Below are 18,400 nucleotides of genomic sequence, written 5' to 3'. Positions count from 1 at the left end.
TCAGCACCTGCTATTTGGAGAGTAATAAAGTGTCTGGTTCTAGAAGTAGTGGTATTATTAAGTTAGTGTCAACAGCTAACTTTTCTTATTTACTCCTTGGTTCCAGTGCTCTGCATATGTAACACAGCTACCACAGGCCATTTACTTTTCTCAAATGCATGAGGGCAGGAAGAGTACAGACCATCCCCAGGGCACCCGGCTACCTGCTGGGCAGAGCCGGGTATAGGATGTGGCATTCTGAACTGTGTGTCTCTGTGCCCATGCAGGTGTTCATGCTGGACACCCAGTGCTCACCAAAGACTCCAAACAACTTCGATCACGCTCAGTCCTGCCAGCTCATTATCGAGCTGCCCCCGGATGAGAAGCCAAACGGACACACCAAGAAAAGGTAAGCCGCTGAACGTGCACGCATGGGGCGTCGTAACCCAGAAAAGTCCACTTGTTCCCAGGTCCCGCTCGGCCAAGAATACTGCAAACTTCGCGGAGCCATTGAGCAAAGGTTTTTGTACAAACACTTAGCCTTTTAACCCAGTGACCCACATTCGTATGTGCTACTTTCCTTGGACTGCCCTAACCAAGAACCACAGACAGGTGGCTAATGAAGAATGTGTTTTCCCACCGCTCTGGAGGCTGGGTTCAGCAGACAGAAAGCTGTCAGGGCTTCTTCGAGCTCTCGCTCCCTGGCTTGTGGATACCCGCTTCTCCCGGTGGTCTTTCCCCCTGGACGCTTCTGGGCCCAGACTTGCTCCTCTGACCAAGCTACCAGTCATATGGGATTTCAGGGCCCACCCTAAGGACCTCACTTGGATCCTTGCTCCAGATAAAGTCACTGCTGAGGTACTAGGAGTTAGGACTTCAGTATATGAGTTTAAGGGGGATACCACTCAGCCCCTCACAGCATACCTATGATCATCTTTTTAAAAACATCCTAGGCAGGTGCAGGCATTTCACCTAGAGGTTGAAAGCTGCTTGGGAAATGCACAGCCCGTATCCGAGTGCCTGCCCATGAGCCCTCATTCCACACCCTGCTAATGCTCACCCTGGGAGGCAGCAGGTGACGGCTCAAGTGTCTGGGGCCCTGCCACCCACGTGGAGATCCAGACTGGGTTCCTGGGTCTCGGCTTTGCCCTGGCCCAGCTCTGACCCTTATAGGCATTTGGGGAGCAAACCAGTGAGTGGGAGTTCTCTCTCTCCTTGTTTTCTGCCTCTCAAAGAATAGTCATTGTAATTTGAGGCATGGTTCAAATAAGACAGCTGTCAGGAGACATAAAAACAAACCAAAACAAAAAACCTGTGTGTTGCCACAAGAAAGCTGCACTTCCAAATACTAACATCTTAAGACATTTTGTCCTAGAATTGAAGATGAAGGTAATGACTGATGGTTTTAAACTTGTGGCCACTGACAGCAATGATGGTAGGTATCTGACCACTGTGTGTGAGGTGCAGTGGATAGGTGTTTCCACTCCCACTCACATTTTATCCAGGAGGATGCAGCCAGAGAGGCTGGACATATGCCTGCCACGTGGTGGAGCCAAAAATCAAAACTAGCTCTGGCAGAGCACAGGTGTACAAGCCCCTGCCCTGTGCCATTTGCAGTTTAGTTGGTGCAATGGCCTGAATGCTTGTGTCCCCCATCCCCTCCTAAGTCATGCTGCAATTCTAGCCCCCAGCAGGATGGGATGATGGGGTAGGGCCTTTGGAAGGAAAGTAGAAGGCAGTCCTCACCGGTACCTGACGGTGCTGGCACATGGATCTGACGCCCAGCTCCAGAGCAGCAACAAGTAAGCCCCCCAATAGATTTGCAGCAGCTCAAGCTAAGACATCAGTGTCATTCCCCAGGCTGTGGATAGTCCGTCCAACAGTCAGCTCAACCATTTGAGTGACATTTCTAGCTACTAATTTTTTTAGGCAAGTGTTTTGTATAAAAGAACATGTGGAAGGTTGAAAGGTTGTGAAACGTGAATGCAAACTGTAACTATGGACCTGCCACCCAACTTCAGAAATAGAACTTGCTGGGTACCCACTGTGCTCCTCCCCATTCTGTTCCTGCCTCCTTCAACTATATTTGTATCTGTTTATAAGCCAAAGATTGTGCAGTCCTTTCACATCTTAAAGATATACTTTTCCCTTTTTATAGTTCTGGTTCACATTCACCCAATTCTTCTTGCTTAAATACTTTTAAAGTAGAAGTGGGCAAAAGGAATAGGCTGAATCTAAGTTAGAAATAAAAAGCAGGAGAAATAGATTACATTATTTGTTTGAAAGATTTTAAAGGTTAAAGATTAAAATTTAAAAATACATCAAACTTGGCTGACAAATTTACTTTCCATTTTTAATAGACAATTACCCACTTGCTGCAGTTAAATGACAAAAGCATATTACATTCTTTAGCCAAAAGACAATCCCTAACATTCTTTAAGAGCACACAGCCAGACGAGATTCTGTTTTTGTATTCTTATATTGGACTCTCAGCAAAATTTGTTATATTCTGGTTAGGTACGTCCTTAAAGGTTCATTTTGAAATCACCTATGGGAAAACTCACCTAAACTACAACCAGATTGCAGCATTTAAGTGAAGGGGTGGGGTGGGGTGGGGTGTGTAATAGCTTTGACACTGATAGCCCCAAGCTTTCCACAATCCACATTATCTTAATTAGAGCTTTAAGATCTGTTAATCTGACCCTGACATTAGCATCATTTAAGTCAGCTGCCTGTGTAGCAGTGCGCTCTCCAGTACCCCGTCTGGCCTCAGAAGTGAGCTCGCAGTCTACAGCCTTCTACTTGTGAGTGCAACAAACTGGAAAACTGTTGATTTTGTCAGAGATCTTTGTCTCTTTACAGCAGGGATGATCAAAAGTTGTATCACCATAGACACTTGCCTTTCTCTGTATCTTTATGAAACTGTGCTGTCTTCCGTCTTGCTTCCCCTCACCCTTTGTTTTTCTGTTACTACATCCTTTCTCAGATGCCCAGTTAGCAACTTTTTATCTTGAAGAATCAAAGAGGAGATCTGGTTTGTAAAGATACTCCATAGTTCAAACAAGGCTTTGCATCAGTGAGCCCTCTCTTTAGGTGTTTGTTGGGAGAGAGCTTTCCATTTCTCTGCAAAGGTAATGGAAAATATCCTTGTTGGCTAACAAGTTTATTAATTTTTTTTTTTACTTGAAAGGCAGAGTGACAGAGCGAGGTCTTCTATCTACTGGTTCATCAAATGCCCACAACAGCTGGCCTGGGCCAGGCTGAAGCAAAAAGCCAGGAACTCCACCTGGGTCTCCGCCATGGGTGGCAGAAACCCAAACAGTTGAGTCTTACCTGCTGTCCCCCCAGGTACATTATTAGGAATTGCATCAGAAGCAGAGGCAGGACTTGACCCAAGGCACTCCAACAAGAGATGCAGGCCTCCCATGTGGTGGCTTAACCTGCTGGGCCCCAAAGCCAGCCCCCATTCTGAGGATTTTACACCTGCAGAAGGCTCATTGAACTCCCCTCTGGTTGTACTTCCTACTCTGGGGATCCAGAGCCATTTCTTAAGGAGAACATTTTCTCCAGGCCTAGGTCTGTTCCGGAGGCCTACTCCCAGAGCCAGTCTGATTTTGTTATCTGGCTTCTTTTGGAGATTTAGGAGTGCTAATGTCACTGAACACTCTCCTAAACACTGGGGACAAGAAGATAAGAGACTTCCCTTTCCCTTGAGAGGGGGACAGCATGGAGGAGCCAATGAATAAGGAACAGACTTGGAGGATCAGGGAAGGACTCCCCTCCTAACGTGGGGTTCTGTGGTGGTGCAGAGGACGCGCTGGACCGAATTGGTAGCGTTTGGAGCCCTCCTCTTCAGGAGCTTGCACATTCAGGCTTCCAGCACCTTAAGTAGCTTAACAAAAAGTGTCTTCAATAGGAGCTGAGGGGAAGGGTGGATGAAGAATGACTGCTTAATGAGTATAGAGTTTCTGCGTGGGATGATGAGCAGGTTCGAGAAATAAAGAGTGGCGAAGGCTACAGCACTGAACATACTTACCACTGAATTGTACCCTGAAACACAGCAGAGTAACTTCCTGTTATATATACTTTGCCACCTTAAAAGGGGGGGGCAGTTAAAAAAGGGGACTGTTGGGGCTGGCATCGTGGCTCAGAGGGCCAAGCTGCCACTGTGACGCTGGCCTCCCATCTCGGATGCTGCTCTGCTTCCAATCCAGCTCCCTGTTGGTGCCTGGGAAGGTAGCAGAGGATGGCCCAACTACTTGGGCTCTTCCCACCCACGTGGGAGACTCAGATGGAGTTCTGGGCTCCTGGAGTTGGCCTAGACCAGCCCCAACCATTACCGCCATTTGGGGAGTGAACCAGTTGATGGAAAACCTCTTTCTCTGTCATTTTGCCTGTGACATAAATAAAGCCTAAAAAGGGTTTTTGTTGTCTGCCCTGTGTTCTTTTCATCTGTGCAGAGAATGATGTGTTTTCCGATAATGATGGCGGCACAAGAGGAAAAGTCAGCATTTAGAGTTATAGAAGGATAAGGATTTTTACCCTTCTGCTAGTAAAAAAGCACTTTCCCTAATTATAAAAGTAATTTATAAATCCAAGGTCATAGCAAGACATAGAGCAAAGCATAAAATTATTAACCTAATGGGCAGACCTTTGAAGTCAATACTGTTAATAAGAGTTGTCATAGTTTTATAATTATCCAGTTAAGGAATGAGTTAACATATTGGTACAAGCTGTTTCCACAAAATTCTAAGGGCAATGAAATGAACATGAAACTCTAAACCCAAAACCACGTTGGTGAATTATAATACTTGGTAAACACAGGACCTAGAATTGAAATTGTTTTCTTACTACAAGAGCACCAAACAAAGCCAGCTGAATCACCAAGTATTGAACATGCACTCTTTTTTTTTTTTTAAGGTTTATTTTTATTTATTTGAAAGAGTTACAGTGGGAGGTAGAGAGAGAGAGAGCTTCCATCCACTGGTTCACTCACCAAATGGCTGAAGCTGAGCCGATCTGGAGCCAGGAGCTTCTTCCAGGACTCCCACGCGGGTACGGGGCCCAAGAACTTGGGCCATCTTCTACTGCTATCCCAGGCCATAGCAGAGAGCTGGACCAGAAGAGGAGCAGCTAGAACTAGATGCCAGTGCTTCAGGCCAGGGCTTTAAGCCACAGCACCAGCCCCAAGTATTCACTTCTAAAGCTACCTAATCTGGTGGTACCCTAAAGAGGAAAAGTACAGACATCTGTGGACCATTCAAGGTCTATGAAGGAGGAACCCAGCCCTGTCGGGATTGACATGTGTTGAGGGAAGGCTCCTCTCTTTCCTAGGTTTGTTTTAGAGGTCTGTGAGTTTTATCATTAGTTTATTTCCTAACCTTACAATTGTTAGCCTCATAATAACTCTGATGTTAAAACTGTTTAATGTTTGGCTCTCTTCCCTCTTCCATGATAGAAGCTTTGGGATTTTTACAAATATGTACCCAAAGTATGAACTGTTCATGTTGGAAAACGGGTTTAGTTTCAGTGCCAAACTCCAATAAGATTTGAGAAAAAACTTGGGGTTTAAGAAAAAAGGGCATGGGGCTGGCACGGTGGCATAGTAAGTAAAGCTACCACCTGCGATGCCAGCATCCTTTATGGGAGCCAGTTCGAGTCCTGGCTGCTCCACTTAATGTGCCTGAGAAAGCATCAGAAGATGGCCTAAGTGCTTGGGCCCCAGCAGCCATGTGGGAAACCCAGATGAAGCTTCTCGCTTCAGCTTGGCCCAACACTAAGCCTTTGAGGCCATCTGGGGAGTGAACCAACAGATGGAAGATCTCCCCCCGCCCCCCCCCCCCGGTAACTCTACCTTTCAAATGAGTAGGTAAATAAATCTTATTTTTAAAAAAAGCAAAGGTTAGGAATAAGACCAATGATCAGAATATTTTACTCTCTTGATCTGATGTATCTTATTGCTCATTACTATGAAAAACGTTCAATGTGTCATATTGCATAATTATGCCTAATTTTACAACTTTTTTTCTAATACTATTCCATTTGTTTCCTAAAGCTTAATAATTGTTACTTTGATTTCATAATTTATATTTTATAGTTCATGGATTTAAACACGTGTCAGAAATTCATCTAATAATGATCTAAATGGTTATCATGTAATGGCCCAAGAAGTTTGGCCTTTTTTAAGGAAAGCACTTCAATGCAGGTACAAATTGAGCATCCTTTATCTGAAATGCTTGGGACCAAAAGTAGTTGAGATTTTTGGAGTCTGGGGGATGTCACAGACTCTTCGGAGCATCCCTAGCCCAAAAACCTGAAATGCTCCAAAATCCAAAACGTTTTGAGGACCATTCAAAAAAGTTTCAGATTTTAGAGCACTTTGGGTTTTTGGTAGTTGAATTTGGAGTTGCACATCCATCCTAATGAAACGGGTAACATCTGTATAGCTTTGGAATAACGGCTCCATGGCTGCACTCAGGCCCCTGACAGCGCCCTTTCTTTGCACCCGAAGCGTCTCTTTCAGGGAAATCGTGGTGAGCTTGCTGTCACATCAAGTGCTGCTCCAGAACTTGTACGATATCTTGCTGGAAGAGTTTGTCAAAGGCCCCTCTCCAGGAGAGGAGAAGACGGTCCAGGCGCCGGAAGCCAAGATGGCTGGCTTCCTCCGCTACATCTCCATGCAGAACTTGGCCGTCATCTTTGACCTACTGCTGGACTCCTACCGGACGGCGCGGGAGTTCGACACCAGCCCGGGGCTCAAGTGCCTGCTGAAGAAGGTGTCTGGCATCGGGGGCGCCGCCAACCTCTACCGCCAGTCTGCCATGAGCTTTAACATCTACTTCCACGCCCTGGTGTGCGCCGTGCTCACCAATCAGGAAGCCATCACGGCCGAGCAGGTGAAGAAGGCCCTCTTCGAAGACGACGAGCGGAGCTCGGATTCCTCGCAGCAGTGCTCGTCGGAGGACGAGGACATCTTCGAGGAGACGGCGCAGGTGAGCCCGCCCAGGGGCAAGGAGAAGCGCCAGTGGAGGGCGCGCATGCCCTCGCTGAGCGTGCAGCCGGTCAGCAACGCCGACTGGGTGTGGCTGGTCAAGAGGCTGCACAAGCTGTGCATGGAGCTGTGCAACCACTACATCCAGATGCACCTGGACCTGGAGAACAGCGTGGAGGAGCCCCCCGTGTTCAAGAGCGACCCCTTCTTCATCCTGCCCTCCTTCCAGTCCGAGTCATCCACGCCATCCACAGGCGGCTTCTCCGGGAAGGACACGCCGTCCGAGGATGACCGCAGCCAGCTCCGGGAGCACGCGGGCGAATCGCTGGGCGGGCGCACGGGCAGCGGGGACGGGCTGATGCTGCCCCCCAGCCCCAAAGTGGAGAAGAAGGACCCCAGTCGGAAGAAGGAGTGGTGGGAGAATGCGGGCAACAAAATCTACACCATGGCAGCAGACAGAACCATTGCCAAGCTGATGACGGAGTACAAGAAGCGGAAACAGCAGCACAATCTGGCCCCGTTCCCCAAAGAGGGCAAAGTGGAGAAGAAGGGCGAGGCGCTGGGGCCGCGCGGCCCGGACTCGCCGCTGCTGCAGCGGCCGCAGCACTTGGTGGACCAGGGCCAGATGCGGCACTCGTTCAGCGCGGGCCCCGAGCTGCTGCGACAGGACAAGAGGCCGCGCTCGGGCTCCACGGGCAGCTCCCTGAGCATCTCCGTGAGAGACGCCGAGGCCCAGATCCAGGTGAGTCCGGGCCGGCGGGTCCCCTTAACCAAGGCGTTCCAGGGTGTGGCGGAAACCGACTTGGCTCCAACATCAGGGAGCCTGGTGCAGGAAGAAGGCCCTGTCTGCCCCACTGATGTTTCAGGGGGAAATCATTATTCTGTGTTGTAACACACATGATTGAGAATTGGGATTCTCCCCGCTTCATAAGATGGAAGTAAAGCATAGAAAAGCGACAGGGTCCAACAGGCATGGAGGCCTCACTGTGTGCATTTAGAGACAGCACTGGAGAACTGTTATAAAGCGTTAAGCAAATGAACAAAGCAAAGACAATGGCTATGAAATGCTTTCATCTCCAGTCTTTCTAACCCATCCTGAGCACATAAAAGCTCTCACTCTTCAGGACACGGTGAGGGTGCCAGTGCCCTCATATGTTAATATCTGTAACCCTACAGCCCAGACAAAAGTGAGTTTCAAAGAAAACAGTTCTGTTCAGTTTGAGAAGAGATGGGACAGAAAAAGACCAAGAGAATGCCCTTTAAAAATAAAATGTGATTTTTGTCACAGATTTTTTAGAAGGCATGGGGTCTCTCTGAACCTGTACAGGAATGTATTTTATTATTATGAATAAAAGCAATGGCATTTCAAAAAGTTTATAGAAATTACAAATAAATTGGGGTGCAAAGTAAAATTTGAGATTCATGCATAGTTTTTTATAGTATATATTTTCTATGAACTTTCTGAAGAATCCTTATACTCTTAGAATAAACATAAACTTGGAATTAGCATGAATCTTGCAAGATGTCTTATTTTCCTTTGAAGTATCTTGAACAAAGAAATAATATTCATAATTCAGAATCTGCAAAAATCATGCTAGACTAGATATTTGGAGTGGTCCAAACTGATATACATGCTATTCTTCAGCAGATGACCTTGACAGAGCATATGTCTGAATTGCTTTGCCAGGTCTGCAGGTTTTTGCTTACAGTTTTAGAAAAGTTATCCTAAATTAAGGCAGACCTAGTCCAAGTTATCTGCATGTTATAAGACTGCTGATTTGAAGTATCTTATCTTCATATAATGAAACTTATGAGTTTCCTAAAAATTTAAGGAATACATTGTGAAAGCTAAAAATAATATCCATCTTTATATATGTGAAGTTAAAATGACAGTTTGTTACAGGTACATTAAATTAGCAAAAGACTAATTTATTGAGCTAAAGCCTAAGAAAACCCCCTTACAGACTGTCAGAGTTAGCCACCCTGAAGCATTCAGATGGAAGTATGGGGGAAAGCAGTAATTCTGTTGCATCCTTTCTCTTAGGCATGGACCAACATGGTGCTAACAGTTCTCAACCAGATTCAGATCCTACCAGACCAGACCTTCACTGCCCTCCAGCCCGCAGTGTTCCCGTGCATCAGCCAGCTGACCTGTCACGTGACTGACATCAGAGTCCGCCAGGCCGTCCGAGAGTGGCTCGGCAGAGTGGGCAGAGTCTATGACATCATCGTGTAGGAGACTCGGATTCTGTGCCCAAGGAAAGACAGTAGCAAGGCTTAGCATCTGCCTGAAAGTCCACCTGGCAGCATCTTCTGCACCACCAGCCCCACTCAGACTAGTGTCTCAGAGAGCACTGTTCCCTAATGTTAAGAGTCTTGGTAGACAATCCCCAACTGATCAGCATGGGGCTGCTCTGGGTACTAAGGTTGTGTCCAGCGGATGCAAACCACACTCTGATCCTGCACATTGTTACAGAAGAGTCTACATTCCTTGATACATTTCTAATCTTGTTCTTTCCCAGTGCTTTTGCTTGCAGTGTTGTCCCCAGATAGGTCATTTTCAAGGACCTCCCCTCCCCCTCACTCACCTCGAAAGCACTACACTGATCCACTTGCTCCATCATTTTAAAAATAAATGCAGCTCCTGAGGAGACATCGGCTGATAGGCTACCCTGATCTGTCAACACTCAGACGTCTAGTACCAGACATTGGAAAGTGGAGAGAGATTTTTATTACTATTATGGGTTTGGCTGGGAAGAAAACAGCAACAAAAATATATATATTCCTCAATGGTTAAGATTTTCAGGTTGTACTCACAACTTCCTCCTGTAAGGTACTTTGTGCCTTTGTCTGTTCCTAAAGAAGAAAGTTCTTTCCTGATAGGGTTTGAAGTCCATGGCTGGGCAGCATTTGACACATAGTACCCAGTGTAATTGTCAAGAGGTAGAAGATGGACCAGCTACTCTGGCTGTCCCGTTAATCTTTGCTCCTGCTCCTCAGGCAAGCAAGGAAAGAAAAAATGGTGCCTTAGTTCTTTGTTGCACAGATATTTCTATGCCCTATGGTTATCTGAGTATAAGGTACACCATTTAGTTTTCAAGACAGCAAAACATTAAAATGCAACTCATTTTCTTGCAACCTCCCTTGGAGGAAAGGAACTCAGAGTACTCCGTCCAGTGAGCAGATTTCTCAGGGAAAAGGGCAGGAAGAGTGGGGTATGGAAACAGCTGAGAGGGAATCAAGACGAGATCAGTTTAAATCTTAAAATGAGATACTAAAATCATAGACAGCCACGGTCAGTTATCAAAGCTAGAATCTCAAATGAAAGAGAAAAGAACACTGAAATTTATAAAATGAATTTTTTCCTATGTTTAAAACGTTTCTCCTCTCCAGCAAAGTAAATGTAGCCTAAGTCTGAAGTCTTTATTCAGACCAATATTTTAAGTAATATTTTATTCCTTAGTGTTATGAGGGAATGATATCTTACTTACAATATATTTTATATTTCTTACGTTAGAACAACATTTGAAACACCTCAACCAAACCCATTTATATGCATACTAGCAAATACAGTTGGTTGTCAAGGCATACATATCACAATTTCCCAGCCGTAAAAATGTATTCCTAATGGACTACAGGAATATCTTTCCTTAAAGATACAGGAAAGCTTCCAGAAGCTCATGAAAAAATGGCATTAAAAGATATGTGAGTGAAGTGACAAACATCAAATCTGCAGCACTGAAGTTAGAATTTTAAAGGGACTGAATTTTATCTAGTGATGCAATTTGCCAACTCTACCCTCTTGAGAAGTATGTGGCCATTAAAAGGTGACCAATGAGAAAGAACGTCATTATTCAGTATGCCATCTAGAGAGCACCCCAGGATCTGGGAGACTTTAATTCCAGAAGACACCCTTGGCTTTCATTTTCTGTCCCCGCTCAGTGAACAATAATTCAAGTTTAGAAATATCATCAACTACTTGATCCAAACAGACAGCGAATTACTGGAATAGCAATGAGCTGCGTCCTACACTTTTGAATTTTTACACTTTGGAATTGAAAGTCAAGTAGATGCTTTTTTCCAACAGAAGCCCTAAGCTGAGGTTGTTGGGTTTCTTTGTTTTTGTAGCTGCTCTGAGTTTCAGTTCTGTTCTGAGACTAAGTACTTTCACAGTGAACCGCACACACCAAGCTGCAGTGAAGTCAACCATGAGAGCAAGTCCACAATGCTTATGCACAGCCACTTCTCGTAAGATGTGAAAGTCCGAGGAAACCAGTCTGGATGTAGGGCTGTCGTCCCAGGAGTGTGTGAAAGAACTGCCTAGACAGAATTCACTCTCCCACAGAGTCTTTATCATGGACCCCAAGGATTGCTCCTGAAAATGAGCTTGCCCCATACTCTGTCCAATCACCGTTCTAAGACTAGTCTGATTGTGGGTCCCGAGAATAAAAAGGGGAGAAAGTATACATAGCTCTCTACCTACAGTTTCACAAGAGGTCTTGGATACCTTCCCATCATATCTTGCGTGTGGCTCACATCGCACTGGGGCCACCTCCGTGTGCCAGAGCTACCTGACGTCTGCATTCACATCAAGTTTCAGCCAGCAAAGCAGCTAAGTCACAACGACTTCCCAGAGTATTTGAAGCTTTCAAAAAGCACTCTGCTTGATGCAAAGTAGTCTCTACCGAAGAGGACTTCCAAGTAGGACTCATAGCAGGTGGAGAAGGGAGGGAGGTGCTTGGCCATACTTTGCAGGCAGATGGTCCCTTCCCAGGGCCAGAGTCCAGAACTGTTCCTGGTGCCTTTGTTTCTGCCTGTCTCCCCTTCTCTTCCATCACACCCTTCTACCGTCTCTGAAAATGTAAGGTATTGTTCTCACAATCATTTTAGGGGCAACTTGAAAGATCAAGGTCTAGGCAGCTTTTTGAAGCTGTAAGTCATCCTTAGCAGGTATCTACAAATCTAAGCAGAACAAGACTTTACACATTGCTCTTAGTTGCCTGCTTTTACTGCCAAAGAAGTAGCACCCTAAAGGTGGGATTTGTCTCTCCTTTCTCGTATCTTGATCAAGTATGCTTTATGAAAGAAGCATCTGGAAAACTCTTAAGCATAAGGGAATCCCAGATCGATCGGCCCAGCCAAATGCACATACCCTTTGCCAGAATTCTCTGCCCTTAAGAAGGGCATGAGTTTTGATGATAGAGAGCAGATAAACTGTTCATAGGATCTTGCATCTCCTGGTCACCCCTTGAAGATGAGTAGGCTGCCTTTTCACACCACCTTGTTATCTCCCTGCCCTCATTATGATTTTCTAGCCTCCCTCATAGATGCAAAACTAGATCTTTTAGCTTTTGGGAGCTTTTTAATGACTGACCAATAAGAATCCAAACTTATGATGCTAACATACAACTCAGATGATAACACCTTAAATCAAACATGACAAAAATGTTCATATAATTTCAAAAGGACCTTGAAACAAAAACCTCTTGGTATCGTGATTTCTAGGCTTTTTCTTCTTGTTTTAGGAAGGCTCATCATACAGGGTCAGCTGAAAGATTCAAATAGCCTCAACCATAAGAACACAATACCATCATAAAATAGATGCTCCTGGCTTTCCTGCAAACATTAGAGTAGTGTATACAAAGGAAGGTTTTCTTTCTCAGAATGGGAAATCCATTAGTGTCAGTCCCATCAAACTGAACAGAACAAAGACCTGTGTCTAGAACAGTAAGAGGTTACAAACAGCAGGGAGGTTGTGACATGTGGATCTTCACTTGCATATTAATATGTTCAGTTCTCAAAATGACCTGGGAAACAGGCATTATTTTCCTCATCTTTTAAGATGAGGCCATAGATCCAGAGTGGTTAATAAACTTGCCCAAGACAACAAGTAAAAGGCAAAGTTGGTTGCAGTAAAAGTGTTCATGAATTCAGAGGCCATACTCTCTCCCTCTCTCTCTCTCTCTGAAACCATACTTGAAAGGAATTGAGGAAAGGGAGACAGTTTAAGGAATGAGACCATTAAAATGGCAATATTTGACATTCCAGGTCTGTCTGGATGTTAGGATTTTGTAAAATAAATTTAAAAAAGCATTTATATGTAGAAAGACCATATATGTGTATAATACATTTTAAAAGTTGAAAATAAAGGAAACCAATCTAAAATTTAATCTTAAAGGACATTCCATGTTACTCTGAAAATTTCACCAAGTTAGGTGGAAATGGTAGAACGACATTGTTCATGGCTAGTTACTAATTCAGAAAAGCAGCAGCCTGTGTCTAGAATGGCACACATGACTTGCAAACCTTTTTCCAATACCATTTAATCAATTCTGAATAAAGTGCCCTGGAGCCAACAGTGCCTCTTTACTTGCTTCTCTGGGAAGGACACAGCTCTATATGTGTAGGTCATTATCCAAGTTTGGGAATATGCAAAGCAAATGATAACCACTTTTCAAAATATATTCTCTGAAGAGGAAGCAACGGGTTGAACAAGATTATTTAAAGATCCAGGTACTGAGGGCATCTGGTGAATACCCATAGCAACCACATACCCTAACACCTGAGTGGTTCTACTGGTAGACAAGGCAACAGGTAGAAGAGGAGCCAGAGTCCTGCAGGAAGCGGGTAACAAAACATGAATATGCTTAGGTAGCATCTAGGTGATCCCAGTGAAATTTAGTGTGGCCTTACAATACAAAAGAACATTGAGTACTTTTTATTGAAAATAGAAGTTTGTTATTGGGAGAGCCTTATAGAATTGGTAAATAACTATTTATGCCTTTGGGGGGGGGGAGTATTCTCCTTGTTTACTAGTGGAGCAATCTAGAAAACATACTTTGGTTGGTTGGTTTGGGAAAGCCCCTTCCTCTGGCTGTGCTGTAGTGTTTGCATTTGATGTGAAAATAATAACTTTATTAAGGTTTTGGAATAGAACACCATTTAGATTTCTAAAACACAATTATTTCAGGGAACACGGCAAAAAAAAAAAAAAAAAAAAAAAAAAAAAAAAAAAAAAAGCCCCTGAGGCTGTCAAGCAGAAACCCAGTAGAGAACAATGCTCAGATTTCCTTATAAATGATGGCATCACTTATTAATTGAAGAAAAACCATGACCACACCACAAGCATCATACAGAACCTTTTCCCTTTGTGTACAAAGGCAAAGGACTTCCTGAGAGGAGAGACTGGCTTATCATCTCAGTGACAAAAGTTCACTCAACTGCTGGTGAGTTCCATCCAACTAAGACCTTTCCATCCTGTTCAACCACCAAGAATTGTTTGTATTGCTAGTTACTATCCTGAAGGTCTAACCAGTGGTTGCATAATATCATTTGTGTTTAGAACAGTCAATCTCAACCTTTAGCACATGAACATCACAGGCAGGTCTTGTTGAAACAAGAATTGCTGGGCCTATGCTAATTCTAGTTAAATCAATCTGGAAATTGGCATTTCTAACAAATTCTCAGGTAAGGCCAATGCTGATGGTCTGAGGACCACACTTTGAGGACTGCTGCCTTGAAAAATTTTCCAACTGCTATTTTAAGATCAGCCTGACTTATGAAGCTCTAGAGAAAAACAGAACTGACCCTCGGGCAGACAATTTGGGACTGGATTCCCTTCAGCATTCCTGCTTAATTCCCCCCCAGTCTCAGTTTTATTATACCAACAATTAATTTTTACAAGCTAGAAGACAATGAATGTATAAATTATATGAAATTGTGAGATTAATCTAAGCCTCTCGTCTTTGTATTTAGAAACTTTGATTCTATGGATGATCGTTTGTATCCTGTTGACCCTTTGACTTGTACTGAATGTGATTTTCTATTTCAGTATGTCGTGTTTGAATTTCTTCTGTCCATGCAGTTTTAATGAGCTGTTTCCATGTTGGCTTCATGACAGACTTGGCTCCTGGCTTAGAGAGTTTTCTGAGTAGTTGCTCACTTGCCAGTTGTTTCACATCTCTCAGTGATCACCAAAACTAAGCATTTCAGGAAAATCTGAATCGTCTTTCTGAATCTTCATTTTTCACTTGATGGTCTGGTATAAATTAGTGTTTTAATTTCTTGTACATCTACCAAGTGGCTTCATAGAAATTTGTAGAATGAACTAACTCCCTTTTGAGCAGGTGTGCCTGTCTTGGCTTTTCAGTAAATATGTTGTTTTTGCCCAGATACCCACAATGGAGATCACATTCATTAGCTCATCTTCCAAATGATGAGAAAAATATCACAGTGACTCAGTATGTTTTGGGAAAACAGTAAAATCACGTTCACTCAAATATAAATAGGGCTTTAATTTATATATTAACTATTTATACATTTAGCTTTAGAAATTCTTTCCATTAAAAAAAGGACCATAGAGGGAATGTGTCAAGAAAAAAATTTATGAAGTACTTTAACGTCATCCCCATTAATATAAACTATATTAATTACACATAATTCTTATTCAATAAAGTTTCTCGAAAGACTTCTGCTTAATAAATATCTTGACATCATTTAAATTAATGTAGACTATCATATGAATAGAAATTCTATTTACTAGATTTAGTGAGATCTGAAAGCACTTCAAAGTATTAATGGGAGCAAGGATTCAGGCCCTTGCCTCTGGATGGAAATAATTGAAGAATTTATTTCATTTTTGTTTTCCATAATCATTTTTGACAATTATGTGTGTATTCAGCTATTTTAATAACTGATTTTTAAATGAAAGTTTTAAAATCCATCTCTAGGGATAATTTATTTTCAATTTGTTTTACCAACCAGTGCCAAAACGAGGTAGAGGATAATCTAAAAGCCAACCTTTTGAGCTAACACATAAGATATTCTGTTTTCTCTTGAAGTGCAGGAGGCTCATGCCCCTGACACTACCACCACCAGTTATCAGCCATGGCTACCTCACCATTCTGGGCAAGCTACTCTATTACTCCCTCTGCAGTTCTATCATTGGGATCTTGTGGGAAAGACATCTGTCAAAGAAAAATGGGTTTCCCACTGAACAGGCAGAACTAGACAAAGATGAATGCTTCTGATATTTCTGATTTTGTTTCACTTGCAACCATATGGTAGAATATCCAGGTATGGCATGACGGGGCAGGTGCCTAGAGGGAATGGTTATTTTTGTTTCTTGGCTTGTTTGTGTTGGGGATGGGGAGGGGAGAGCTAAAAATAAGATATTTATTACCCTAATCATGCCAAAAGACTACATTCCAGATGCGTTCACTGCTTTTCTAGATGGAATATACTCAAATAAATTACATTATGAGCAGTTTCCCTGCTACCACCTCTCAGTCAAGATTGAAAGCCAGTGGTGGTGTGGGTTCTTTTATTCCTTCTTGTATTATGCCAAAGAATCAACTATTTTCACTGAAAAGTATGAAGAAATGAAGCTTGGTATAGCCATAATGAGTTGAGTCAGCATACCATTTTACCTGTAAAATGCGACATTCATCCTTGCCACCTCATTCACCAGGAGCCTTGAGGCACTTGTTGACTCCAAAGGCCTTGTCAAAAAACTGTAACTTTGAGTTTGCATTTTTCTATCATCAGTTTTGCTGCATTCATTTAGAGAAACAAACAGAAAACCACCCCACTTTGTATGTTGCTATAACTGACTTGATAGAGTGTCTCTTGTTCACTGTTCAGCAGGTCTCTGTAAGCAAGCTTGCGAGTGTATTTTGTGTACATTTTATCTGAGGTGAAAAATGAACATTCTAAAGAGAAGAGATTTTAAAAGATATTGTATTTATGTTGCTTGTGTTGTAGAATAAACTCAATGCATTTTAAAATCTGATATGTGAAACAATTTTCTTTACTGAATAAATATATAAAAATAATTTGTATAAGTGTTACTGTGCTTACAGAATTCCACCCAAAGAACTAGGTTCCTTTCCATGACATTTTCCAACTCTGAATGTAAAAGGCCCCTTCCCAGGCCTCAAGCATGGGAATAGTCACTTTTGACCATGTAGTATGTAAGGAAACACAATTTGCAGAAATATATATCCTTATTTCCAGTTTGTCTTTAAGTGAGATTATTCTACAATATTGTTTTGACTTTATCTTCTGAAGAACAGATATTTGAAACTAATGTTATGAGCAGATATTAATGAAAGCAAGCCCCATCCCTAATGCCTTTGATGCAGACTTTCTCTTCATTAGCGTGCAGTTCCTCTGTCTCTACTGTGATGACTACAAGTCAATTCCTTACCAAAGACTAAATCACGAAATTAAACGAGTGGTGCAGGGGTCAGGCTGGCCCTACCAGACCCCAAACCACAAGAATCAGAATTCAGGGGTCATCTCTGTAGTTAACATCCTAATGCCAGACTCCATTTTGAGAGGCTTCACAGCAACCCCAAGCCCTGATCAAGCACAGTGCTCCTGGACCCCGTCACAGCCTTTTCAGAAGAACGTGCTGGCCACTGACCAATCAAAAGGCAGCCATGAGCACTGTGGACCAACCAGAGAACCCACACTCAAACTGATCATGTACTGCTCAACCCCAACTTGCAGCTATAAGATTTACCATGCTTAGTCCCTCAGGGAGTCTGGGAGTTGACAGATAGCTGCCTGACTCATTGCATTGCAAAACAAACTCCTACTTTTCTTCCATTACCCTTGTGTCAGCAGTTGGCTTGCTTTGTGTGGGACAAGTAGACCCAGGTTTGGGGGTTCTACAACACTGATGTAGTTCCTTCATTTAGTTAACTAGAGTATTACCTTGTTTTGTTCACACAAATAAATCCCTCAATTAACACATTATTAAAAGGCAATATTGGAAGACAGGTGTGTGACACAGCACTTAAAATGCCACTTGGGACACCTGCATCCCATATTGGAGAGTCCCAGTTCTACTTCCAATCCAGCTTCCTGTTAGTGCACACTCTGAGAGGGCAGTTCTGTTGTGCAGTGAGTTAAGCCACTGTCTACAGAGCCAGTATCCCATATGGGCACTGGTTGTGTTAGGTAGGAAGTCAGAAATTTAGCCTATTCCAGTGACAGTTGGAGTCCTGGCAGTTCCACTTCCAATCCGGCTCCCTACTAACACACCTGGAAAAGCAACATAGGATCACCCAAATGCTTGGGCCCCTGCATCCATGTCGGAGACCCCAGAAGCAGTTCCTGGCTACAGCCTGGCCCAGTCCTGGCCTTTGTGGCCATCTGGGGAGTGAACCAGTGGATGGAAGATTCTCTGTCTCTCCCTCTCTGTAATTCTTGACTTTTAAATAAGTAAATAAAATTTTAAAAAACAAATGCACACCCTAGGAGGCAGCAAGTGATGGCTCAAGTACTTGGATCCCTAATACCACAAGGGAGACCCATGAGTTCTTGGCTCCTGGCCTTTGTGGGCAGTTGGGAAGTGAACCAGCAGATAAAATGCTTGCACTTGCTTGCTCTTGCATTCTGGCTGTGTGTGTGGTTCTGCCTTTC

At 43.4% G+C, this 18,400-nt stretch overlaps 1 protein-coding gene across 1 annotated transcript in view; it reads left to right on the top strand.

The window, feature by feature from the left end:
- ARFGEF3 (ARFGEF family member 3) overlaps positions 1-16,760 on the top strand; it is a 179,876-nt gene extending 163,116 nt beyond the window's left edge. The window contains exons 32-34 of the mRNA XM_051854295.2: positions 267-388; positions 6,491-7,712; positions 9,015-16,760. Coding sequence (XP_051710255.2) covers positions 267-388; positions 6,491-7,712; positions 9,015-9,206 — 1,536 coding nt within the window. The 3' untranslated portion in view covers positions 9,207-16,760. The remainder of the gene's footprint in view (positions 1-266; positions 389-6,490; positions 7,713-9,014) is intronic.
- The last annotated feature ends 1,640 nt before the right edge of the window (positions 16,761-18,400 follow it).

This window comes from Oryctolagus cuniculus, chromosome 5, assembly GCF_964237555.1.
Source record: "Oryctolagus cuniculus chromosome 5, mOryCun1.1, whole genome shotgun sequence".
NCBI classification, from domain to species: domain Eukaryota; kingdom Metazoa; phylum Chordata; class Mammalia; order Lagomorpha; family Leporidae; genus Oryctolagus; species Oryctolagus cuniculus.
The sequence above is the reverse complement of the archived record's forward strand: the minus strand, read 5'-3'. Positions and strand labels throughout refer to the sequence as shown.